Consider the following 25289-nt stretch of genomic DNA (forward strand, 5'->3'; position numbering starts at 1 on the left):
TGTGTACAGGCAGTAAAACATTCAGATAAAAGCGGGGGTGGGGTGCCTACTTATTTCTGCAGATAAAATACAAGGCCATTATAAAATGACATGTATATCTGACTTATAGCAAAGAAAGCTGGTAATATGGCCATAAAACCCAAAGGGCTTGTCACGGGTTTTGGGAGCAGCACACGTTCTGCCATCATAACCTGTGTGTCTTCAGGCAAATCAGAGGGCAAAACCGCAGCATGAATAAAAGTCCGGTTATGGGCATAAAAAAATGCCACTTGTTTTAAGGACTGGGGAAAATGATGACATCTATGCCTAGTGTACGGCCCGAGAATGTAAGGTTATGTTCACACGTGGCATTTTTACAGCGCTTTTCATGTTTTATGCAAATTTTAAGCAATACGAGCAAAAGCTAGGAGATTTCAGAAATCTCATGCACAAGATTGCTTTTTCCTTCCTGACAAATGGAATATTGCTGCATTTTTGAAAGAAGCAGCATGTCAATTTCACGCTTTAAAGAAATGTGTAAAAACGCTTCGAAATGCACTGTAGACAAATGACAAACCAAAAACTAAATAGAAAGCAGCACAAAAAAAATGCAGTAAAGCCTGCTTTTTGGAAGCAGCTTTTTCAAGGCCGAGAGAGGTGGTTTTGGCTGCACCAAAAACGCAATGTGTGAACATAGCCTAAGGCAGGGATTGTGTCAGGCACCTTCACCCACCGTACATAGTGTTTAGTTTGTGAAAATACCTTCCTTTTAAGTTACTTATTTATCCATGGGGTTTTTGTGGTTTTTTTTTTTCTTTTTTAAAACCCTTGCAAATTTTTTTCAGGTCACAATCTTCATAAAAAAAAAAAAAAGAAGAAGAAAAATAAACTAGGTAATCATGCCATTTTCACACTGGCCTTTGAGCTTTTTATAAACTCCTACTTTCTGTCATTAAGGCTCCTATACAGGAGAGACAATGTACCGTAACAATGACCGGTAACACTGCTGATAATATAGAATCCGCCATTCACAATAGCCGATGTCACATCCCTCTCCTCTTTCACAATGATCTTTGCACATGATCATTAGATGCTTTAATATAAAAGATTGGGTCAGTCTGTTCATTGTGGCTATGTACATATGTTGTTTCCTAAAACAAGAGGAAGTTCAGAGTCTAAAAAAGCTCCAGTGGCCAGTGTGAGGTGTTAAAATTGCAAGATTGCCATTTGTTATTTTTGACAAATTACGATGTGGAACAAGAATATATATTTAAAAACAAAAATATAATTTGAAGGAGTTGTCTTATGAACAAGATTCAGTTTAATAAAAAGATCTTGTAATAATAATTTTCAAGATTGGATGAGTTGAAAAAAAAATATTCCTGTGCTGAGATAATCTTATATACCCTTGCTGTGTACTATGTAAGAATCAGCTGTAATGTCTGTATACGCTTTTTTCCCCCTTCATATCCAGGAGCTGTGGAATGATCAGACCATGTCCCTGTACAATCAGACAAGGCCATTACACAGTACACAGCAGGGACACATACAGTATACAAGATTATCTCCGCACAGGAACATTTATTTTTTTTTAATATCTTCCATATCTGAAAATTATTCCAAGATCTAGTGATTACAATGTACTTTGTCCGTGGGACAAGCCCTTTAAATATTCGCCCCTGGATGTAGTTTGGTATAAAACCCCACCCCCAAAACAATAAAACAAACCTTACTGAACTCTGCATGGGTCCAACAGTGAGTCTCCACTGCTGACCATGTAATAATATAATATTTATTCATTTATATAGTACTATTAATTCCATAGCACTTTACATACATTGGCAACACTGTCCCCATTGGGGCTCACAATCTAGAAGCACTATCTGTATGTCTTTGGTGTGTGTGAGGAAACTGGAGTACCCAGAGGAAAGCCAAGCAAACACAGGGAGAACATACAAACTCCTTGCAGATGTTGTCCTTGGTGGGATTTGAACCCAGCGCTGCATGACTGTAGTGCTAACCACAGAGCCACCGTGCCGTCCTTTTAGACAGAACACCATACTTCGTTCAGCACTCAACCAGTGAACTCGGCAGCGTAGCCGATGGTATACACTGGGAACAGCAGCGGAGACTTGACTGGGAACTTGGGGAAGGAGAGTACACTTTTTGTTCCTAAATACCAACTGCACTAAGGACAAACAAACTGAAACAGGACAAACCCATTAAATCATATTTTTGTGTTAAATGTATGATTTTCTCATCCAATTTAGTGAGACGGTATCCTAAGTCTCAGCTCTCTCTACATCCCAAATTATAATAAAGGCAGTAAGTGTGGTCTCTTTAAAGGGGTTGTCTGGGGCTTTAACACTGATGACCTAGCTTTAGAATAGGTCATCAATGTTTGATCAGTGGGGTGCGACACCTAGTATCTCCGCTGATCAGCTGTTCCCGGTGCCATCGCCCAGAACTACTCAGTTGCAGAGCTGCGCCATTGTAATAGTGACCTTAGCGGTGTACTGTACATCCGCCCTCTATGGATTTGAATACCCAGCTGTGGCAACTATACAGTTGACAGAACTGCGCAGCTCCACAACAGAGTAGCTTCAACCGATGGCAGCACCACCAGAAACAGCTGATTGGCCGGGGTGTCACAGCCTCATCATTCAGACATTGATGACCTATCCTAAGGATGGGTCATTAATGTTAAAGTCTCAGGCAATTTCTTTCAGGTTATTGTCATCTTGAACATAACATGGCAAATTCACAGGATACATCATAAATGGGGGAGGGGCTATTAGGCATTAAGGGGATATGCTATAAGTGATAAGAAAGCATGATTTATTTTGGAAACCAGATTACCAAGATTAAAGCAACATCTCTGGAGTTTTCAGGGAACCTGTCAGGTGCAATATGCACCCAGAACCATGAGCAGCTCTTGGTGCATACTAGGGATTCCTGTCTAACAGTCTCTATATACACTAGCATAGATAAAGGGATCTTTTGTAAAAGAATTTCTAAAGATCATATAGTCTATGCTAATGAGCGCAGGACAAGTCCCGAGGGCGATGGCTCCCTTAGCTAGTTGGCCTACATAGCATGTTAGCACGCCCACGTGGGCGTGCTAACATACCAATGAATACGTGCAACGCCGCACATACCTCACTGTTCATGGACGATGGATGCGGTCTGGGCATGATCCGGAGTCTTCAGCACTTCTGGCCATGATCGGAAGTCTCGGGTACTCCGGATCATGCACAGAGCGTATCCAGCCGCCATGAACAGTGAGGTATGTTTGGCGTCCCTGTGTATTTATTAGCATGTTAGTATGCCCACAGGGCATGCTAGCATGCTATGAGGGCCAACTAGCTAAGGGAACAAACGCCCTAGGGACTAGTCCCCGGCCTCGTTCGCATATAATATATGATCTTTAGAAATACTTTTTCTAAAGATTAGTTTATCTATGCTAGTGTATACAGGGACAGTTAGGCAGGGAATAGCAATCTGTACCCAGAACCGCTCGTGGTTCGGGGTGCATATTGGACCTGACAGGTTCCGTTTATAGTTGGAATTTAAAGCAAGTACTATGAAACTTCTCTAGAGCCTCCTCCTATAACGCTCCAAACAAGAGCTTTATTTTAATAATCTTGTCTAAAATAAGTAGATCTGGGATTTACACTTATTTTTCTTTACCTCGTACACTCCTTGATTACAGTTTAGAAAAGATTTACAAGTTGTAAGTCATGGGTTTGCAGATCATGGTCTTTGGGTGCACAGCAGCAAATAAAAGAGGTCAGCGAAAGATCTCGAGGAAACTATAAAATGTGACTGCGTGTGATAGAGAAAAAACAGTAACGTCCCTTTATTCAGAATATATGAATGTTCTCAAAACCTGACAAATTTATTTGTGAAGTAAAATTGTTATCCAACAGTCAAAGAATATTTCCTTTGGGAGATGTAGTGTAATTTAATGTCTGACTCGTGAAGCCTCTGGTTCTGCGTTCAGCAAAATGTATTCCCATCAAATCCAGTTCACAGAGGCAGGCAGCTGGAGAGACAAGCACTTTGTAAAAGTCATTATCTGCTCGCAGTGAGCAATTGCCTTACCACCAGGCTATATCCATCTGGATTTATCTCACTCCTCCACCTTTCTAAGGGAGAGGCCGGGTGTCAGCCACACTTGTACAAGTTATTAAGACAACCAGCGGTACAGATGGCAACAAAACAAAGTGACGTGCCCGTGCCGGCCTCCTCACTCCTCATTTCCATGCTGACAACAACAAACACAGAGCAGCATTACAAGTCACCACTTTGTAATCTTTTCAGCACATTCACACCTCATTATCCGCTAAGTGCTGCTGGCTTCAAACGCTCTCTTGCTGCCTCTACCACAATGTACCTACTCTGGGGAGTCTGATGTGCCGCAGAGCCTTGGGGCTATATGGAGATCGGTATGAATGGTTCTGCTAATTCAGTCTTGATTGCGTTAACCCTAAAGGTCATTTAATACCTTCTGAAGTCTATTTTTATAGCGCATTACTCCATCCCCCATTTTATGGGTCCATAAGCAGGAATCAAGAGTCCAGGTTAAAACGGCAGATTTTTTTTTATCAAATGTACAGTGCTATAAGGACCCATCTGACTGTCGCACCCAACCCACACTGCAGTACACATATACAGCTGTCCATTCGTCTTAGATAAGGCTAGTCCATCAGAATCATACAAATGGACACTGGGCTTAGGCCGAGAGAGCATGTCTTCTGAATGGAGAGCAACCACTTGTGGCGACTTCTCGTGATCACCAAAGGATCAGGCATATTAAAACACAACATGCCCAATTCTTCCATCCATTAATATCCATCATTATTAGGATAAATTACCGTATTTTTCGGATTATAAGAGAAATTTGGGAGGAAAATGAGGGGTGCGTCTTATAATCCGAATGTAGCTAACCGGTGGGTGGTGGAAAATGGTGACAGTGGCAATGCTGCGGGTGCTGTATGGTGCTGCGGTTGGCGAGGCAGGGGCCATCCTGAAGACGTCGGCAGTGCGGGCTTCAAATAATGGTGCCCGGAGTTGGCGCATGCACAAATAGAGCTCTCTGCTCAAGATCTCATCTGCGCACGCACCGACTCCGGCTGATTGATATCCCAGCAGTGGACTTAAGGAAAATGGTGCTTGGATGTGGCACATGCGCAGATGAGATCTTGGCTGGTTATTGAGCTAATAACTCAATCTGCACACGCGCCGACTCCGGGAGCGATTTCTTTGAAGCCCGCACCACTGATATTTCCCAGATGTTGTCTCTGCCGCACCCGCAGCGAGCATCTAGGACACCCGCTGCAACGACCTGCTCCACAACCGCTCCTGCGACCCCCATGGCAGTCCCCCCCCCCCCCCCTGCCCTGGTAAGAGACCACTGGATTAGAAGACTGACACCATTTTTTTCCCTCTAAACTTGGGGTGTGTTCTATAATCTGGTCCGTCTTCTAAAACGAAAAATATGGTATATTATAATTATGTTTGTTAGGGAGCTAGGACAACTCCACACCCAAAGACATTTAATAACTAATCACAAAACAAGTTTGAGGCGCGACGAAAGCCCATTCATGAATTACATGCCCCATTATTATGAATTTGGCATAAAAACGGTAACTGATACCACAAGACAAAAAAAATAACTGACTTAAAAACCCCCCGCAAATAATGCATTGAAGTTTTCAATGTTTCGATGTATAGGGCTCAATTTACATTTTTTTTCTGAGGTATAAAAAGAAGAATCTGTTGTGAACCCAAGACTAGATCCCCACATGATGTATATCAATGGTGTTATATTTAAAGGGTCACTAAAGTCTTTGGATAAAATATTAGGATATGCTATAGCCTCAGTTCAGTAGTGCTGATTGATGGTGGGGGGCTTTAGGTCCTATGACATTAGCAGTCACACAAAAACTCCTCTGCTTATCCTCAAGCACGAGGAAAGTGTTTAAGATATCAAAATAAGAATTACACTTCCCTGTGCACTTTCAAGCAGAAGCGGAGAACGTCTGCCCCTTAGTTTGGGTGATTTATGGAGGTCCTCATCTATACTCCCAGGATCAATGATACTGAACAGGATCATAATCTATTAAAAATTATTTTAAAGTTTACCTTATTGGATCCAATACCAAAGGCTGCCCAAAAACTATAAAAACATTCAATGTTGGGGTCGTTTCCGCAAAATGTGTATGGATTTCGACAAAAGTCCACTCACAGAATGCTCGTCACAGAAATGTATACATCAGATCTGTGACTTAATCCTAACGTGGAGCTCTTTGCCCACTTCACGCTAAAGTCCTTCTTTTATTTAGACTGTTTTTTTCAATACAAACTATCCCTTTCATCAGAAACAAAAATCTGCAGTGTGTGAATTCACTCGAAAGTATGGGGGTGACCTGCAGATTGCATTCAAATAAAATACATAGTAGATACATAGTAGATACATAATAGGCAAGCATATATACCCAATGTACATAATTCACTGGAGACTTACCTCTTTAAAACATGGTGAAGGATTCCTAATTTGTTCTAGCATGGCCCACTTGACTGTGGCCTGTCGGATATTCCCATCATACTCTCTGGAGCTTTGTGTGCCACTTGGTGTGCCTCTTGATCTCTCATATCCAGGCTCATTAAAGTACGGTTCGGATACAAGGATGAGAGACTGGACTGACACTAATACCTGCAAGACAAGGAGAGATTAACATTTCCTACCACAATGGACACAAGGAGAATAGGGCAGATGGGGATGAGAAACACAAACTTTAATGACTTTTGAATGGATACATCTTTGTCATTGTTTATACAAGAAATTACATGCAACTAAGAAAGGTTAGATCAGGTGGTAATACACACAGCAATGGAAAGAAAATTAGTCACGTCCATCACAAAAAAGCTGGGTGGGTGCTCGGCCATGCCTAAATTATACCCAGCAGGACACATCTATACAGCAGATCCAATGGGTCAGCTACAATGTGAAAGAACATATGTCATCAGCAATTCCCACATGATAAAGATCTCCTCCTTCACAGTATAGCTGCGTTTTCACAATGCATAAGTGAGCACTGTGGCTAATTATGGAGTGGAAAAAAACCACCTACAATTTACTGCAAATGTCTGCTGTTATGCAATTTGCCAGGTTACCTCTCTTGAAATGTTGCTCCCTATAATTACTTTGTAAACCGCAGCAATCTGAGGCAGAGCAGGTGCGGTTTTGTGGCACAGCACACTAATGCTGAGTAGGAATCCAGCCTCATGCTACGTTTGCAGTCTCTTTGTAAATGGAGACATTCATCTTCCCTCTCACCTTCCTATGAGAGCAATAGGTTTGGATAAGGTAACAGGCCTTCTGACTGCAGCTTATAGTCCCACCCTATTAGGCTATGTGCACACGGTGCGTTTTTCTCGGCGTTTTTGCGCGTTTTTCGGGTGCGTTTTTGGCCTCAAAACTGCATGACTTTGCTTCCCCAGCAAAGTCTATGAGTTTTCATTTTTGCTGTCCCCACACAGCGTTTTTTTTCAGCTGCGTTTTTGTGGTGACCACAAAAACGCAGCATGTCAATTATTCCCGCGTTTTTCACTGCGCTTTTCATCCATTGAGTTCAATGGGATGTTGAAAGATGCAATGAGAAACGCAAATAGCTGCGTTTTGGTGCGTTTCTAAGACCAAAAACGCAGCTATAAGCGCAGGAGGTGGGTAGTAAAGTGACGTGTACAGGAAGAGGATTCCTTCTGTCAGTATAGACAGAAGCATGAATCCTCCCGGTACCGTCACCGCCGCGTCCATCTCCCGTCCTGTGCATGTCAGCTGCCGTGCGGCGCCATGTACAGGCAGGAGGTGGAAGCGGCTGCGAAAACAAAAGTTAACAGTAGAATAAAAAAAAAAAAAGTTATACTCACCTGTCTGCAGCCTCGCGGTGCCATGCCCGCTCCCAGCTCCTGTCACGGTATCGCCGCTCCCGCTCCGGCTGTGTGCAGTCTCCCCGGGGCAGGACCTTGCTTGCAGGACCTGGCGATGGATCACCTGATGCAGTCACCTGACGCATCAGCTGATCGAGTCTCGGGCTGACGCGGGCGCCCGGCCGGTATCAGCGGATGCGTCAGGAGACTTCATCCCTGATTACCGGCAGCTGCTGCAGCGATCGGACAGGATCAGACTCCCGCCCCATCGCTCCGGGAGCTGCCGGTAATCAGCACATAAGTGAGTATTATTTTTTTTTTTTTTTCTACTGATGCATCTGCTGATTGTATAATCGGCTTTTATACAATCAGCTGATGTATGATGGGATTCACATCCTTTAACCTGACACATCATCTGATCGCTTTGCCTTCCAGCAAACCGATCAGATGATATTGGATCCGGATTGGACGGCGCGGGACCCTGACCCAGGATTACTGCGGAGGGGGGTTTATTTCAATAAAGATGGAGTCACTAATTGTGTTGTGTTTTATTTCTAATAAAAATATTTTTCTGTGTTGTGTTTTTTTTTTATCTTTACTAGAAATTCATGGTGGCCATGTCTAATATTGGCGTGACACCATGAATTTCGGGCTTAGGGCTAGCTGATAATATACAGCTAGCCCTAACTCCATTATTACCTGGCTAGCCACCCGGCATCAGGGCAGCCGGAAGAGTTGGATACAGCGCCAGAAGATGGCGCTTCTATGAAAGCGCCATTTTCTGGGGTGGCTGCGGGACTGCAATTCACAGCGGGGGTGCCCAGAAAGCATGGGCACCCTGCACTGTGGATTCCAATCCCCAGCTGCCTAGTTGTACCCGGCTGGACTCAAAAATGGGGCGAAGCTCACGTCATTTTTTTTTTTAAATTATTTCATGAAATTCATGAAATAATTTAAAAAAAAAAGGGCTTCCCTATATTTTTGGTTCCCAGCCGGGTACAAATAGGCAGCTGGGGGTTGGGGGCAGCCCGTACCTGCCTGCTGTACCCGGCTAGCATACAAAAATATGGCGAAGCCCACGTCATTTTTCTTTTTTTGGGGGCAAAGAAATCCTGCATACAGTCCTGGAAGGAGGATGCTGAGCCTTGTAGTTCGACAGCTGCTGTCTGCTCTCCTGCATACACTATTGGATGGAGGATGCTGAGCCTTGTAGTTCGACAGCTGCTGTCCTGCATACACTATTGGATCGAGGATGCTGAGCCTTGTAGTTCTGCAGCTGTCTGCTCTTCTGCATACACTAGTGGAGAATGAAGAACACATTGAAGAAGGAAATGACATCAGACCTTTTTTTTTTTTGTTCACTGATAAAAAAAACGCATAAGGACGCAGTGAGCAAAAACGCAGCAAAACGCAGCAAAAAAACGCACCAAATCGCGGCAAAACGCGTGCGTTTTTTGCCGCGTTTTTTCGACGCAGGTGCGTTTTTGTGCGTTTTTAGCAGCCAAAAACGCACAAAAACGCAGCGTCAAAAAAACGCAGCGTGTGCACATAGCCTTAGAATCCCAAAAATGGACACCTCCCAATATGTGGCATTTGTTGTCTTGCTCCCATTCATAGACCTCAGATGCAATCAATCCTGCCCAGGAGAAAGTCCCCAACTGCTCTGTTTACGTTGAGGGTACTAAGCAAACTGGAGAAGGTGATTGACTACAGCTTGATACTGCCAGACTGTTTCAAAGGAAATACTTGGAGACTGACAAATAGGCATTTTTCTCCTATCCATTTCTAGGCATTGTGTCCTTTTAACAATAGCTGTCAGATCAGTGGCTGCTTCTTGGAGCTCAGCAGTCAGAAATACGGATTACCTACGCAGCAGCAGCAAGCGGAAAGAAAGGGAAAACCATTCATACGCTGGTCTAAGTGATGAGTCCAAAGTTGGAGCAAGACAGCTGAAATTACAGGCCCTTCTCCAGACTGCTCGGGGAGAGCATCAGTCATCATTATGGGCAGATTCCTGGACAGACAGCTGTACGTTTCAGCATGATGTACAAGCCTAAGTGCTATTAAAATGAGGGAATAGCAATCTGACAAATTATTCATTTGGGCCCAATTCTGTTTCCAGTGTAATACTTTACATGTGCGGGCTCTACACATTATCATTTATCACATTTATACTATGGATACACCCTGCTGGCTTTTGCTTAACCAGTGCACAGACCGAATAAAAACAAGCAGGATTTCCTCAAAGGCCACATATGAGTGTCATGTAGAGAAATATTTGGTTCTTCTACAACCCACAGTCACATGGATGTGTCATACACTGAAACATAAAAGTTTAAAAGAGAACCTGTCCGCAGGTCCAAAGTGGCAGATTTTTTGCTTTTACTGTATTTTTGATGCTCCTCCGAGTATTTTTTTTTTTTTTTTTACAGTTGACTTATGTGACCAGAAGAAATGTTCACAATAACACTCAAATACTCATAACGCTTACATTAAAGCGAATCTGTCAGCAGGTTTTTGAAAAGTCATCTGAGAACAGCAGGATGTAGGCAAAGAGATCCTGAATCCAATGATGTATCATTTAAATTACTGGATGCAGCCGTTCTGACAGTCAGAATTTTTAGATTTAGCCATGTAGCAGAGCTGAGAGAGCTGTGCTGTCTCTAGACATTGTATATTGACAGGGAGGTGGGGGCATGTCGGATTTCTGTGCACCTGACTTCGAAGTCCGAGCAAAGATAAAAGTCCTGCTGCTTAAACATAGAAAATAAACAGCAGATGGGACCTTAAAAAGACAGGCAGCCTGGAATTCTATGTTTTAACCCTTGCAGAATGTAGTCTTCAGATTACATATCAAAAACATGCTTACAGTTTCCCTGTAAGAAACAAACAAATGATTTTCTGTGCCATAACGATTACAAACAGGTCAGTAGGTGTATGGAAACCCCTGTAAAATGTTCAAACACCCCCCCAAACTACCCGAGAGGTGAGCATCCCAGTAGACTATTACCTGAGTGTGCATGCAACCCGGAGAATGGGCACAAACTAAAGCAAAGGAGTCATAGAACACTGTGTCCGTGCTCGGGAAGGAAACGTGCACTCCTGTCTCCTGAGCTCTGTGAGCAGCTCTTGGGAGGAAAAGAGGAGTGGGTGGAGGGACGTTCTGAGGAATCCGTATCAAAAACCAGACCCATGAAATTTGCTTGTAATAATTAGGCCAATGAAATGGGAGAAAAAGTATTTGAAAGCTTTAGATACTCCTTGCTGGATAGGTTGTGCACCTAACCTTCACATATTAAAGTATTCCTGGGACCCCTTTAAGAGGCCATGCCTCTAACACAAAGCTTTTAATTTGCTGTTAAAAGTTCATAAATATAAAACTTTTGTGTATAACATAATTTGGAGAAGAAAAGCAAACCTGCATCGACAGGCTTTCCCTCTGGCTCTAGGTAGAAGACTAAAGAGAACGGATGAAACAATTACAAATGTTAAATACAAATACCTGCAGAAAACTCGATGTCTGTGGATTCCATTTCTCCTCGGGTCTCCCATGCCAAGTGTTAAGTATGCTTAAACAAACCTGTGGGAGTGGAAGAATATGTACATTACCTTCCCGCATTTATAGTTTACTTCTTGAGACAATAAATTGTGTAGTACAACACATCTGCTCCGATTTTACACAATATTCATTCAATTTAATTCAACTGGCAGCCGATCTGTGTCAACTTTATATATTGTACGAGACCTTTCTATTCCCCAAAAACTATTTACCACCCTAGACCTCACCAGACTAGTCCTATACTATACAAGTGTGTCCTACAATGTACACCTTGTTTTGATTTTCTCAATTTGCTGGATTTATTTATAAATGGAGTCTATAATATCAGAAAATGGCAAAATTAACCATTGTATAAATATTCCTCAATATTGCTTAGTGACATGCAGTTTTACAAATTTTTGCACAACACCCAAAGACTAAAGATATGGTATTCCCATCTATAAGAGCCTATCCCAATATGTAGTAGATGTAATAATACCTACAGTTGGAAATGTAGTATAGGTCTCCTGATTAGCTATGTCTCTTATCTCATGTGCAGGGCATTGAAGCTTAGGTATCCATGGATACATAAACTACTGCAATGCCCTGCAACATAGCTAGTCAGGAGAACTATACTATATTGCTAATTAAATGTATTTGCAAACATTATTACACCTACTATATATTGTGATAAGATCTTGAAGATGCGAATACCCCTTTAAGTACATTACCTAGGTTTATGGAAGGCACATTATTCCATATTGACATCATGATGGGAGTATACATCAGCATTACAGCCACGTACCCCAAATGTAGAGAGGAAAAAGATAAAGATTGGTGACAACATAAAAATTAATATATTTGTAACCTATACAAGACAATGGGGCAGATTTATCAATAATGTCTACAGTGGCATTTACATTACAAGATAATCGTAAACGAGCTCAATTAAAAACACTCATTTCAAGATTATTTTGCTGTGTAAACGAGCTGTGAACAAAAATGCTCGTTCAGGGGATGAAATGATCTCGTGCTCAAAAGATCATTCATGTCATCAGCGCATTGTCCTGGGTAAACCGGACTTGCACTACAGCGAATGACGGCAACGTATGTGCACAGAACTATCTAGTATAGATCGCTCAGTGCGCATTGATTACTTTGGTCTGCATGGGTATATAGGTCGTCAAACGACCGCCGATAGGAACAAATTTACCAATTGGTGGTCGTATTGTGCAGCTGGTTGGCCCGAGTAAACAGACCTTAATTCCTCAATGGCACAAATTTTAGGTCCATGTACACATTAAAATCAATGGGTCTGCGCACACAACAGTGATTTCTCACGTTCCGCACGGAGACAAGTCCGTTTTTCTCCGGCAGCACTGATATCACACGGACCACCCAGTGATGTGATCCGTGTGACACGAACTGGAGAAAACACATGTCTTTGAAATAAAATGAATTTCTATACTCACCTGTCTCCAGCCCTGCTGTCTCCTGCTTCAGGGCCTACTCATTATGTTCATGAATATTCACGGCACCGTGGACCCTGAAGTAAGAGTGACCGCAGCGCTGGAGAAATCAGCACCATGGACAGCAGTGCCAAAGACAGGTGTGTAAAACGTTCCTGCACTCCGTGTATTATCGCAAGTGGAGAACACACGTGCCAAAATCATGGCACACGGAGGGCCATACGCACCTTCAACACGTCCGTGCTCAACTCTGTCAAATGCTCCTGCATTCTGTTGCTGCAAGAATCCTCTACGCACCTAACAAACGGAACGGATGTTGAAATGCCAATGGCCGAATCCTTCTCTCCCCAACATCTGTCAAGGGAGAGTGAGGAAGCCTCCATAGACTGTAAGGGTATGTGCGCACGTTGCTTTTTACCTGCTTTTTACCTGCTTTTTCTTCTGCGCTGTTTAATGCCAAAATGCATGTGTTCTTCTATTCAAGCAAAGTCTATGGGAATTTGGGTTTCTTGTTCACACTATTGTTGTTCAAAATGCTGCCTTTTTGTGGCAGAACTTTGGTCAAAAACTCAGCTTTGCAGTGCAAAACCCAAATGGCAAAAACAATTGACATGTTGCTTCTTTGAAAAGCTGAGTTTTTGACCAAAGTTCTGCCACAAAAAGGCAGCATTTTGAACAACATAGTGTGAACAAGAAACCCAAATTCCCATAGACTTTGCTTGAATAGAAAAACACATCCATTTTGGCATTAAACAGCGCAGAAGAAAAAGCAGCAAAAAAGCAGGTAAAAAGCAGGTAAAAAGCAACGTGCGCACATACCCTCATAAGGATCGGTCGGCTAAAGTGTATTGGCGCCATCAGAACGTAAAAATGCTCCAGACTGATCATGCTGTAGGACTTATCTGGTGTATTAGACGCTCCAATTTACACCACCTATTAGTTGGCTTACTCTCTAGGATATTGGCCTTTTTTCGAGCATGATGTCACATGATAGGTCAGACTCCTTCCCCGCACTTTTCAGTAAGGCCAATATATCCCTTTGTGTTTTTCCCCCCTTTTAATACGTACACATCTGAAGTAGCCATAAATTAGTAAATCTAATAGGGACACGTCAGGTCTTATTGTAGTCGCTCACATCTTTTCCACTACCCCGTCCTTAGCTTTCTAGAGCTGTCAGGGACCTGATATAACAAACTGCAATGGCAGCAAGATTTCGAAGGAATTTATCCCTGGATAGCTGTCACCTGAACATTAAACGCGTTGCCAGCTCGATTTTTAATTGGTTTGTTAAACACTTGGAGGCCTGCTGTTATGGAGAGACCTCGGCGCTGCCGCTACTCCCTGTAGTTCAGGCAGTTCTATATATAGCAGAACCGTGCAATTGTAGTCAAAAGGTTTTACAGAAAGTGGATCGTCAGCATGCCGGGCTGCAGGTGCTGTATTTGGACAACTCAATCTAGCAAAATGAAGAAAATACGTGTAAAATACCAAGTTACACATCATTAGGAAATCCGTGTCTGTATGCATGGGGGATGGGCACTGGTGGGGAGGAAAGAAGTGTGTCAGGAGCAGAAAATCTTGTTATATAACCACAGATTCATTCTTCGGTCTGCAGTGCAATGACCCTAATGAAGCATGTCACAGCGCTATGATTTTATTATCTGGTAACAGCGCCTATGCTCTTCTACCCTACATAGTGAAAAGCCAACAAGATGGATTCAGTCCAAAGTCCTAATGGAAAATAATGTGAGCGCATACAGGCCCACAGTATACAGCGTTTCATGCCTTTCTGATGTAACCAGGATTACACTGATTTAATTATAACTGTAAAAGCATTACCCCACTGATGGTAATTGTATGAACAGCGCATGGTCTTATAATGCAAACATGGCGAGACAGTGCACCTCAGACATTCCCACATAAACCATGTGGTCTCAGTATGATGAGCACAAAACCAAAATGAAGAGAGCCTCGTACCTTCCCATCGTTGTAAAGGTTTGGATTAAACCGAACACTGTGTCCGCCTGTCGTCTCCAAATTCACAAGTGGAGGGGAATTTGGGTAATCTTGAGGAAAGTAGACGTCAAATTCAAAACACCCATTAGCATATGGGGTATCTGCTGGTCCGGTTATCAAAACCTGTAGAAAGCAAGGGCCATGTTAAATGCATAGGTCTGGTAAGCAGTTTTATTGAAATAATGATTATTCACTGTCTAAAGGTAATATAGGCCAGTGTATTCTGTAATCCCTACAATTTTAAATTCCAGACATACACGAGACTAGATACCTGCTAATAACTTCACTGCATGCAGAACATGACCAGTAGATGCAAGCGGCTTAGGATATCAGATTATTATGAAGTGAAAGTAGCCATAAAGGGTCAATGTCATATCAAACAACTTGTAATGTGCCATAGTAAGACATGTCACAAGTTGTGATTGATGCAGGTCTGGATGCGGAATCCAAAACTGATCACTGAAATGGAGGGCCCGTAATCCTGAGAGTAAACGGAGCAAAACGCTGCAGCCCGTTCATTTAAAGGGAACCTGTCATCAGAAATTTAGCTTGAATCCTAAAAAGTTTCCCCTCTGCAGCTCCTGGGCTGCATTCTAGCAAGGTTCCTGTACTTTTTGTGGCCCCTTTTAAACCAAATTAAATACTTTATAAACTTGTACCTTTTGCTATGTAAATTTTGTAAATCGTCCATGGGGGCGGGCTCTCTGCTGACCGTTGCTGTTCCTCCAGCACATTGACGCCGTCCCCCCACGCTCCATTTCATCCATCAGGACGCTGCCCACTGCGCCCAAGGTGCCGCCCACGCCAGGATCGCTGGTGACGTGCGTCACAAGCACGAGATTATGGGTGGCGCTGTGATTGCATCGCAAGTGCCGCCCATAATCTCGTGGACACGCTTTCCCCCACTGCCTCAAGCGTTCTGCGCAAGCGCTCGCCGGCCAAATGACCCGACGTCACCTCCATCCCATCTTACCCTGCAGCAGGGCAAGATGGGAAAGAGGTGACGTCGGGTCATCTGGCCAGCAAGCGCTTGCACAGAACGCTGGAGGAAGAGGGGAAAGTGCGGTCACGAGGTTATGGGCGGCACTTGCTGATGACACTCACAGCGCCGCCCATAACCTCGTGCCTGCGCAAAACGTCACCAGCGGTCACACGTGCACAGTCCCACTACAGTCGCATAGTGCATGCGCGGGACCACGGGCGCCCAGGGGCGGCGTCCTGAGATATGAAATTCAGCGTTGGGTGGCGGCGTAAATCTGCTGGAGGAACAGCAACGGTCAGCAGAGAGCCCGCCCCCATGGACGATTTACAAAATTTACATAGCAAAAGGTACAAGTTTATAAAGTATTTAATTTGGTTTAAAAGGGGCCACAAAAAGTACAGGAACCTTGCTAGAATGCAGCCCAGGAGCTGCAGAGGGGGAAACTCTTAGGTTTAAAGCAAAATTTCTGATGACAGGTTCCCTTTAAGTGATCTATAAACCTTTAAAAGGGAACAGCAAGAATCAGAGCTGGGCTGCAAGATTGCAACCAGGTATGTTTTCAAAAGCTACAGTGTATTAGCAATAATGCAGCCAGGCTCCTATTTTAGCTGCCCTTGGATTGGGGATCATGAGTTGACTGACAGTATCCCTTTAAAAGAAATCTACTGTACATTGTTGGTGCCCCATCCATTTTGAACTCACCAATATTTCCTACTTGGCTACTCATAAGGTGGGTTAGGACAACATCATGTCATCATTGAAGCACAAATGATGCTTGCTGTAGCACACAATCTTAATCAAACATGTACTCTATCCATCTAGTTCTTGATCTGAGCATTACATGTATCCTCACAACACAAAAGTCCCCATGAACATAAGATAGTTTAGCTGACCGCTCTCTCCCAACTCCCTCATACGCAGGAACCCTCAGCTCAGGCAAGTGCTGCTGTATTCTAGATGGGATAGCCGCAGCAAGGATAGGCCATTGGAAATCTACCATGCTGGATCCTCCACAACCACCACGCCCATCAAACAGGGATATTCGGAAGGCCCTTATACACAGACCATTGGCAGGTTCAGCCACCTTTAGTCTACTTTGCGTGGGCGCCTTTGATGTATGTAACACACTGATTGAGGCTGGATCTTTTAGGATATGAAAAGCATTTAACTGACAGTATTAACATTGTTCATTGGAGAGTATCTTACCTTCATGATGTCTAGTCGTTCTTCATCACAACGGACGAATACACTGGATGAGGACGACAGCGGTAATGATGTAGAAAGGGTCACCGCCTCCTGGGCAAGGCGTCGGGCGCGTGCTGCACTGTTTGCATCACTTGCGTTTTTCACCTGAGACATGTAGTGGTAATTCACTTTGAACATCAGCTTTCCATCATCATCTTCAGACACCATCTCAAAAGTATCTGAAAACACAGATGCAAATCAGAGGACATTATATTGCTAAGACACAGAATCATTTGATTGGAGACTTCTTATTACTGTGATTGACACTGTACATCCGTCCTGTAATTGTGATATCACCTGTGTGACATGAAACTTTCCTCCCATTGTTCTACCGCTTCTCTTTGTAATAGTATTTAATCCTCCCAAATGGGCACCGATTAGTGCAGTGACAAAAGTGACCAAACAGCCAAGCAATAATTTGACCTCATTTTGTCCATTAGCGGGCATGCTGAAACGTCTGCTGCTGAAATTATGTGCAGTCTGACAACAGAGCTAACAAGACTGTGTAATTGGGTCATTCTGCGTGTTCCCTTTGTAAGAGAATCTCCAGAGAACTGGGTCAGCCCATGCATTCCCATTGTGGGAGAATCTCTAGGGATAAAGTTCTTAAAAGATGGCGAAAACAAAAGGAAAACCACTTACATTTTATTAATGGAAAGAGCTTACATTTTATTAAAGGTGTGATAAATGATAGCGACAAGGTTTAATGAGGTTTTCAGCCTAACTTTTATAGCCAATTAAATTATTTTAACTAAGCGCGCACAGGACGATGAAAAGTTGAATTGGAAAACCCCTTGAACTAGGCGCTAATAATGAGCGAGCGTTCTTGCCAGTGCTCGACAAGCATGCAGGAACTCAATATGCGCAGCACTCGGACAAGTATCGTGGGTGCTCGGATGTGTCGTTTGTGAATGATATGACATAGAGCCGGCTCCCTTCAGTGACTGATGTGAGCAGACACCTCAGTGAGCCGATCACTGTCTCTGAATGGCTCCACTTCTCCAAGTGCTGTGTGTGAAAAAACAAAACCTCGCCCACAGTACTTCGGAAATGCCCATTTTATGGCTGGCTGTATGTGGGTGGAGAGCCGAACCGCCCATGGCTAATTGACTTCCATTATACTCATTACTAGAGAGTCGGCCCAGTCAGAGCATCGGACCCGCTCGACTCGAGTAACAAGCACTTTAATGCCTGCTCATCATTACTAATCGCTTATCTGTATAACAGATAACAGCGTTGTATTATACAAGAACATAAGAAGGTCAGAGGTGAAAGCAATGAATCTAGCGGATTTACAAGTACATTAAACTCCAAATTAAGAAACATCAAATTAAAAAGGAGTAATTGAACTTTTTAATTTAATTTAATTTAAATGATCAGTCTGTGCAGTAATAAGTCTTTGTGAATTACTCCATTACCTTGTCTTTCTTTCATCTATCTAAAAGCCCCATGCTGAACGGGCTGTTTCAGCTGCCTTGCCCTAGCACTTTTAGGAGCTGTTTTATACTGCAGATCTAGAAATTATCAGTATTACACTTTAATCTTCCCTGCTCCCCTCCCAATGGTCAGACTGGGAGAGTTTGTAAATTATGTCTGAGCATGGGGGAAAGCAGAGCAGGAGTATTGATAATTGCTAGACTTGCAATTTAAAACAGTTTCTCCAAGTACATGAACAGGACAGCTCATGGCGCTCTTTCAGCACGGAGTTTGAGAGTAAAGGAAGCAAGATAAAGTGATGGTATACATTATAAAAAGAACCTTGCAAACTCAATAGTATAAAAAAGGTTTAGTTACTCTAAGTAGTATCTTTGATATGGATAATGCTTTTTTGAGGGTTATAAAGCTTCGTGTAAAATAAACTTAAAATACTGGTAGCACTCAGATAAAGCATTATACTCCCACTTTTCACACTGCAAACCATGGCAGCACTCCCTTCATACAAATGCATAAAGAAAAGCTGAAAATCATTTGTCCAACAAGGAAGAAAAGACTCACATTTTATTAAAGGGGTTGTTAGGGACTTCCTAGATCATCAACGTGTGATCAGCGATACCCGGCACCCCTGCCCATCAGCTGTTCCCAATGCCGCTGCCCGGAACTACTCAGTTGCGGAGCTGCATAGCTCTGTCAACTATAAGGTGGCCATGGAGGGCTACTGTATTTACGCCACCTATTTGATTAGATAGGGGGAAGCTGTGCAGTGCCCTGCAACAGGCACTATTTTATCGTTGTAGCTGTGCAGCTCAGAGTAGTTCCGGCTGTCACAGAGAGCAGCTGATTGGTGTGTGGGTGTGTGCTTGCGCGCGTATGTGTATATGTATGTGTGTGTATATGTGCTTATATGTGCGTATATGTGCGTATGTATATGTGTGTATATGTATATGTGTGTATATGTGTGTATGTGTATATGTGTATATGTGTATATGTGTATATGTGTGTATGTGTGTATGTGTGTGTGTATGTGTGTGTGTGTGTGTGTGTATGTGTGTATGTGTGTATGTGTGTATGTGTATGTGTATGTGTGTGTGTGTGTGTGTGTGTGTGTGTGTGTGTATATGTGTGTGTGTGTGTGTGTGTGTGTGTGTATATGTGTGTGTGCGTGTGTGTGCGTGCGTGCGTGCGTGCATGCGTGCGTGCGTGCGTGCGTCGTATTCCCATACATTCCTGACCTAATCAAATCAATGTTAAAGTCCCAGACATCCCCCTTTATCTTCTTTTCTTATTAAAATAATAAATCATATAATTGAAAACTACATATATGCATCCAAGCTCAGCATCGCTCCCTATATTTTACGCAGCTCTCATGGATAAAGGACAGACGGATAATTCCTATTATACGACCTGCACCAGGATCATGTTAAAATGATATAAAACACAAGGTACATTATTACTGTACCGCGAGGAATATAGATCACAGTGTAGACGGTGAAACACTAAATTCAGGGTAAATGAAAGGAATAAAAAAGGAGAAAATGTGCAAAAAAAAATTTTAATTTTCTTACCAAATTGGAGTTTTTTCATAACAGCAACGTATTTCTCTTCTAAGGAGCGTAAGACTGAGAAAGGTTTGGATTTCACAGAGACCTTTTTAGAGAATTCAGCCATCTTCTTTTCTGGAGGAAGATATGAAATAAAAATGATAATTTAAACTATTTGATCACTATTGTATACAGCAAGTTTCCTTTAGACTAAAACATATATAGGGTTGAGCACCTTTCTGAAGTAACAGATTATAACTCCACCTAACATAGAAAAGTCACTACCTGAATAGGTTGCTGTTGGCAAATTCTCCACTTGCACCAATCTGAACTCATATTTCCAGTTTTGCATCTTGTACTAAGCATTTTCATGTTCCAAAATATAGATTTTTTTTAATGCAAACAAAATCATGCTAAAGATACAATTTGGAATTTAATACACTTTGTGAGAACAGGAATCCTCATTTGGACAAATAGGAAGTCTGCAGCTGATCAGCAGCTATTGATTGGCTGCAACGGTCATACTGATGCCAGGAGGCAAAGTATTTTGGACGAAGAAGGCGACTATAGATGTCCATTTATTAACCCACCCTGGATACATTAAAAATATTTAAAATAAGGAACACCCCGCATGGGGAGGTGGGCAAGTAACATTACATCAGACATCTGTTGGCTTGTCGGGGAAAGAGCGACATATTGAGCACCAATAGTGTACATTAGTCAGGCCAAGTTACAGCTTATGTATTTTTAATTATTGGAGGAACAATTAAAACCAATGAATAGAACAAAATGAAACACCTAACGGGCCTCTGCAAGTATGAAGCTGGTCCTGTGACTGGCCTTACCTTGATTTGCTTGCCGGAGGCTGGTGGTGGCGGCATACACTATCTCTGCCGTTCTCTGAATATCTGGCACCAGCAGAGTTAGTCCTTCTGGCTCAGGATCGGATGCATCTGGTTTCACTCCAGCTTTAGCCTTATCTTTTTTGGACCTATGAATTTTTGGGCAGGATATAAAAGAAAATGTGACATTCCAGAACCAAGAAGACATAGCAACACTTATCTAGGAGCAGGCATGTAGCATTCTGACAAATATATTAAATCATATCTTAGGATTGCTCAAGCCAAATCTTTAAACCGCTTTTTCCTAAAAACGTATGATCTGATATATTTTCACATCATGTGAAAGGGGTAATAACACAGCCTTAGCAGCACCAATGTGACAGTCTGTGTTCGTAAAAGTGCCAGCAAAGTTGATCTCTCACTATAAACATATATACGTATGGTTAAAGGGAACCTGTCGGGTAATTCTTGCTGCCCAAACTGCAGGCAGCATGAGTGGCAGCCAGGTATATTATTCTATGCTCTGAAATTTCAGATAAAAAAAAAACAGTTTGAAGATCCCAGACTGTTAGAGGCGACTGACATTTCTCTCCCTTATGTGTACCTAGGTAAAGTCCTGCTCCTCACCATCAGGGGCACTGGACTAGCCTGGTTTTGGTCTATGGTCCCCGGCTGGATCCTCCGTGTTCTTTCCATTAGAGATGAAAATACCTGGCAATTGTGCTGCGATTCATGGGGTCTTAATTTAAGCTCATTAAAGGATTATTCATCTCCAAGATTCTATCCTAATATGTAGATGTTACAATAATAATTAAAATAGCAAATAACTCAAATTAGCAACGTAGTATAGTTTTTCGGATTCACTTACCTTATGTGCAGGCATTGCAGGACCTTAGGTATCCATGGTTATTAACAACTAGCAACTGTCAATATATGTATGGTCATTACCATGGATACCTAAGGTCCTGCAATGATCTCCACATGAGGTAAGAGACATAGTGAATCAGAAGAACTATACTAAATTTCTAATTTGGGATATTTGCTAATATTATTACACCTACTACATATTGGGCTAGCATCTTGGAGATGGGAATACCCCTTTAAGTAATGTAATCCATTCAGACACACAATATTTCTGCCATGTTCTTTTTAACAAAGCAGAACTCATGATGCCAGTGTAAAAAAGCCTTACATATAGCAGGGTCCAAGCAGAAGAACACAGAGGCCAGGCTGTGTCACAAAACTGAGGATATTAAATTACAGTTGTTTATATAGCACCCATACAAATCTCTGTGCAGCATTTGGATATATATCAGCTCAGTCCCGGTCACAAAAAAGTTTACAGTTTACACCACAATCTAAAACTCGCCATACAGAAGATGGTCATCGGACAAATGTTGGTTCAGCAGAAAATGCTCCTCAGAATCCCCATAAACAAATGGGTGACTGCCAGGCATTCATGTGGTTCCAAAGGGGAAAAAGGAGAACGCTGTTGGCAGAAACCTCTGGAAGTGACTTATCTTCCCTGAGAAAAAAAAAAAAAAGAATAGGGTGTACAAATTCCAAATATGCAGGTACCAGTCAAATGACATCAGATGACTGGCCCTAGTCCACTGGCTGGAATCGGTGGGTTCAACTAACTTGTTTAATGTGTGTGGTGGTCTTCAGCTTCCGAGTCACATAGACATACACACTAAAGGAAGACATCGGATATACCAGAATGATTTCAGAATGTGGGAGGAAACCAGAATATCCAGGGCACCTAGTGCTACAAGGCAACCATGCTAACCACTAAACCACTGTGCTTGCGCTAACCATATGAATTATTCCCGCATTGACATTTTGATAACTGGGGGAAAACCTCATCTCCTCACATTGGTTGCCAAATGTTGTCCGATTTGATGAGCATTTTGAAGTAGAATCCAGCTGCACCAGATAAATTACCTATGGAAGTGTGCTCAAGAGATTTTTTACGGATAGAACTTGTACCTATTATAGTCTATTGCAGGGGTCCGCAACCTCTGGCTCAGAAACCACATGTGGCTCGCGACTGTCTGGCAGCTTGTTGCATTAGCACCTGGTCTAGCAAACAACTATGAAGAGCAGGTCTCCAGATGCTGAATTGTGAGAGAATCTCAGTACAGATATGGATGCCCATACACTGGCCTTGGTAGTTTAGAGATAATTTAAGTATGGTAAGGTTAGGACCAGATGATACTACCTGTGAGAGGAGGGGATTGCAGCTGGATATGAGAGTGTGGTGAGAATGCTTAATGCTATAATACAGAATGGGGATATTATGGGAACCCCTGGACCTTGGTATACTGCCGGGGTGTGATTTCTGTGCAAAAGCTTTGGATGTCATACTGGCAATAGGGCTCTGGGTGTCACTACTGAGTGTGTGTGTGTGTGTGTGTGTGTGTGTGTGTGTGTGATTGTGTGTGTGTGTGTGTGATTGTGTGTGTGTGTGTGTGATTGTGTGTGGGTGGGTGTGATTGTGTGTGTGTGTGATTGTGTGTGGGTGTGTGTGATTGTGTGTGGGTGGGTGTGATTGTGTGTGGGTGGGTGTGATTGTGTGTGTGTGTGATTGTGTGTGTGATTGTGTGTGTGTGTGGGTATGATTGTGTGTGTGTGTGGGTGGGTGTGATTGTGTGTGTGTGTGTGGGTGGGTGTGATTGTGTGTGTGTGTGTGGGTGGGTGTGATTGTGTGCGTGTGTGTGGGTGGGTGTGATTGTGTGTGTGTGTGTGGGTGTGATTGTGTGTGTGTGATTGTGTGTGTGTGTGTGTGATTGTGTGTGTGTGGGTGTGATTGTGTGTGTGTGGGTGTGATTGTGTGTGTGTGGGTGTGATTGTGTGTGTGTGATTGTGTGTGTGTGTGTGTGTGTGTGTGTGTGTGTGTGTGTGTGTGTGTGTGTGTGTGTGTGTGTGTGTGTGTAGGGGTTGGGCAAACGCAGGATGTTGGTTGCGACCCTCTATCATTCTGAATGTGACTCAAGGTCAAAAAGGTTGGGTCACTCTTGTCTGTGTGATAGTTCATACAATATGACTCAAAGGAGAGTACACCTCACATTTTTGCAAATATTTTAGTATATTTTTTCATTGGACAATACTGAAGATATGACACTTTCATACAATGTAAAGTAGTCAGTGTACAGCTTGTATAACAGTTATTTAGAGGACACATCAAATTTACACACACACTTAATGTCTAAACCGCCTAAGTGAAGATGGCCAAATTGTGCCCAAAGTGTCAACATAATGTAATATATTATTACTCCTACTACATATTGGGGATAGGATCTTCGAGATGGGAATACCCCATTAACGCTCTTGGGCATGGAGTTCATTAGAGCTTCACAGGAGCTTCTGAAATCCTCTTCCATCATCCATGATGACATCACAGAGCTAGCGGATATTAGAGACCTTGCAGTTCTTTACCTTCTTGTTTGATGATGCCCCATAGATTGCTCAATTGTTTGTGTGCAAGAAAAAATACTGACATCTGATTGAAGCCTTAGGCTATGTGCGCACGTTGCGTAAATTCATGCAGTTACGCTGCGCTTTGTAGCGCAGCGTAACTGCATGCGTCCTGCGTCCCCTGCACAGTCTATGGAGATTGTGCAGGGGCCGTGCGCACATGGCGTTTTAGAGCGCAGCGCTTCGGCTACTGCCGAAGCGCTGCGCAAAAAGAAGTGACATGTCACTTCTTCCGTGCGCTTTGCCGGCAGCTCCTGCTCTGTCTATGGCAGGAGCTGCAGGCAGAGCGCACGATCTCGCCGGCACCATGCGCTTCAGAACGGAGCTTTTCAGCTGCGCTCTGAAGCGCACCTTTTACGGTGCTGGGCTAGTACGCAACGTGCACACATACCCTTAGGCTATTTGCCCACGTGTGTGCGCTCTGCACAGCAGCGTAACGTCGCTGCATGTGCGCTTCAGAGCGCAGCTGAAAAGCTCAGTTCTGAAGCTTCGGTGACTGCTGATTTCATGCGCTCTGGATGCAGCCTCTGCCATAGACAGAGCGGGGGCTGCATGCAAACCGCATGAAAGAAGTGACATGTCACTTCTTAGTACGCAGCGCTTCGGCAGGAGCCGAAGCGCTGCGTTCTAATACGCCACGTGGGCATGGATAATGCACAATCTTCACAGATTGTGCTGGGGACGCAGGATGCATGCAGTTACGCTGCGGTGCAGATCGCAGTGTAACTGCATGAAAATACGCTACTTGGGCACATAGCCTTAGAGCTTATGCAAACGCATGTGGATCTCGGACCGCAATACAAAGACTGGCCATGGGTCTCTTGGCCC

General features: G+C 43.1%; 1 protein-coding gene across 7 annotated transcripts in view; it reads right to left on the reverse strand.

Annotated features, from left to right (window-relative positions):
* The window catches only part of BIRC6 (baculoviral IAP repeat containing 6), a 533701-nt gene that overhangs the window by 14473 nt on the left and 493939 nt on the right, over nucleotides 1–25289 (reverse strand). For all 7 annotated transcript variants that reach the window (XM_075339505.1, XM_075339507.1, XM_075339508.1 and 4 more), the window contains exons 67-72: nucleotides 20988–21133; nucleotides 20167–20277; nucleotides 17126–17343; nucleotides 14899–15060; nucleotides 11417–11494; nucleotides 6509–6697 (exon numbers count right to left, since the gene is read on the reverse strand). In XM_075339505.1, the coding sequence (XP_075195620.1) occupies nucleotides 6509–6697; nucleotides 11417–11494; nucleotides 14899–15060; nucleotides 17126–17343; nucleotides 20167–20277; nucleotides 20988–21133 (904 nt within the window). The remainder of the gene's footprint in view (nucleotides 1–6508; nucleotides 6698–11416; nucleotides 11495–14898; nucleotides 15061–17125; nucleotides 17344–20166; nucleotides 20278–20987; nucleotides 21134–25289) is intronic.

This window comes from Anomaloglossus baeobatrachus, chromosome 3, assembly GCF_048569485.1.
Source record: "Anomaloglossus baeobatrachus isolate aAnoBae1 chromosome 3, aAnoBae1.hap1, whole genome shotgun sequence".
NCBI classification, from domain to species: Eukaryota; Metazoa; Chordata; class Amphibia; order Anura; family Aromobatidae; genus Anomaloglossus; species Anomaloglossus baeobatrachus.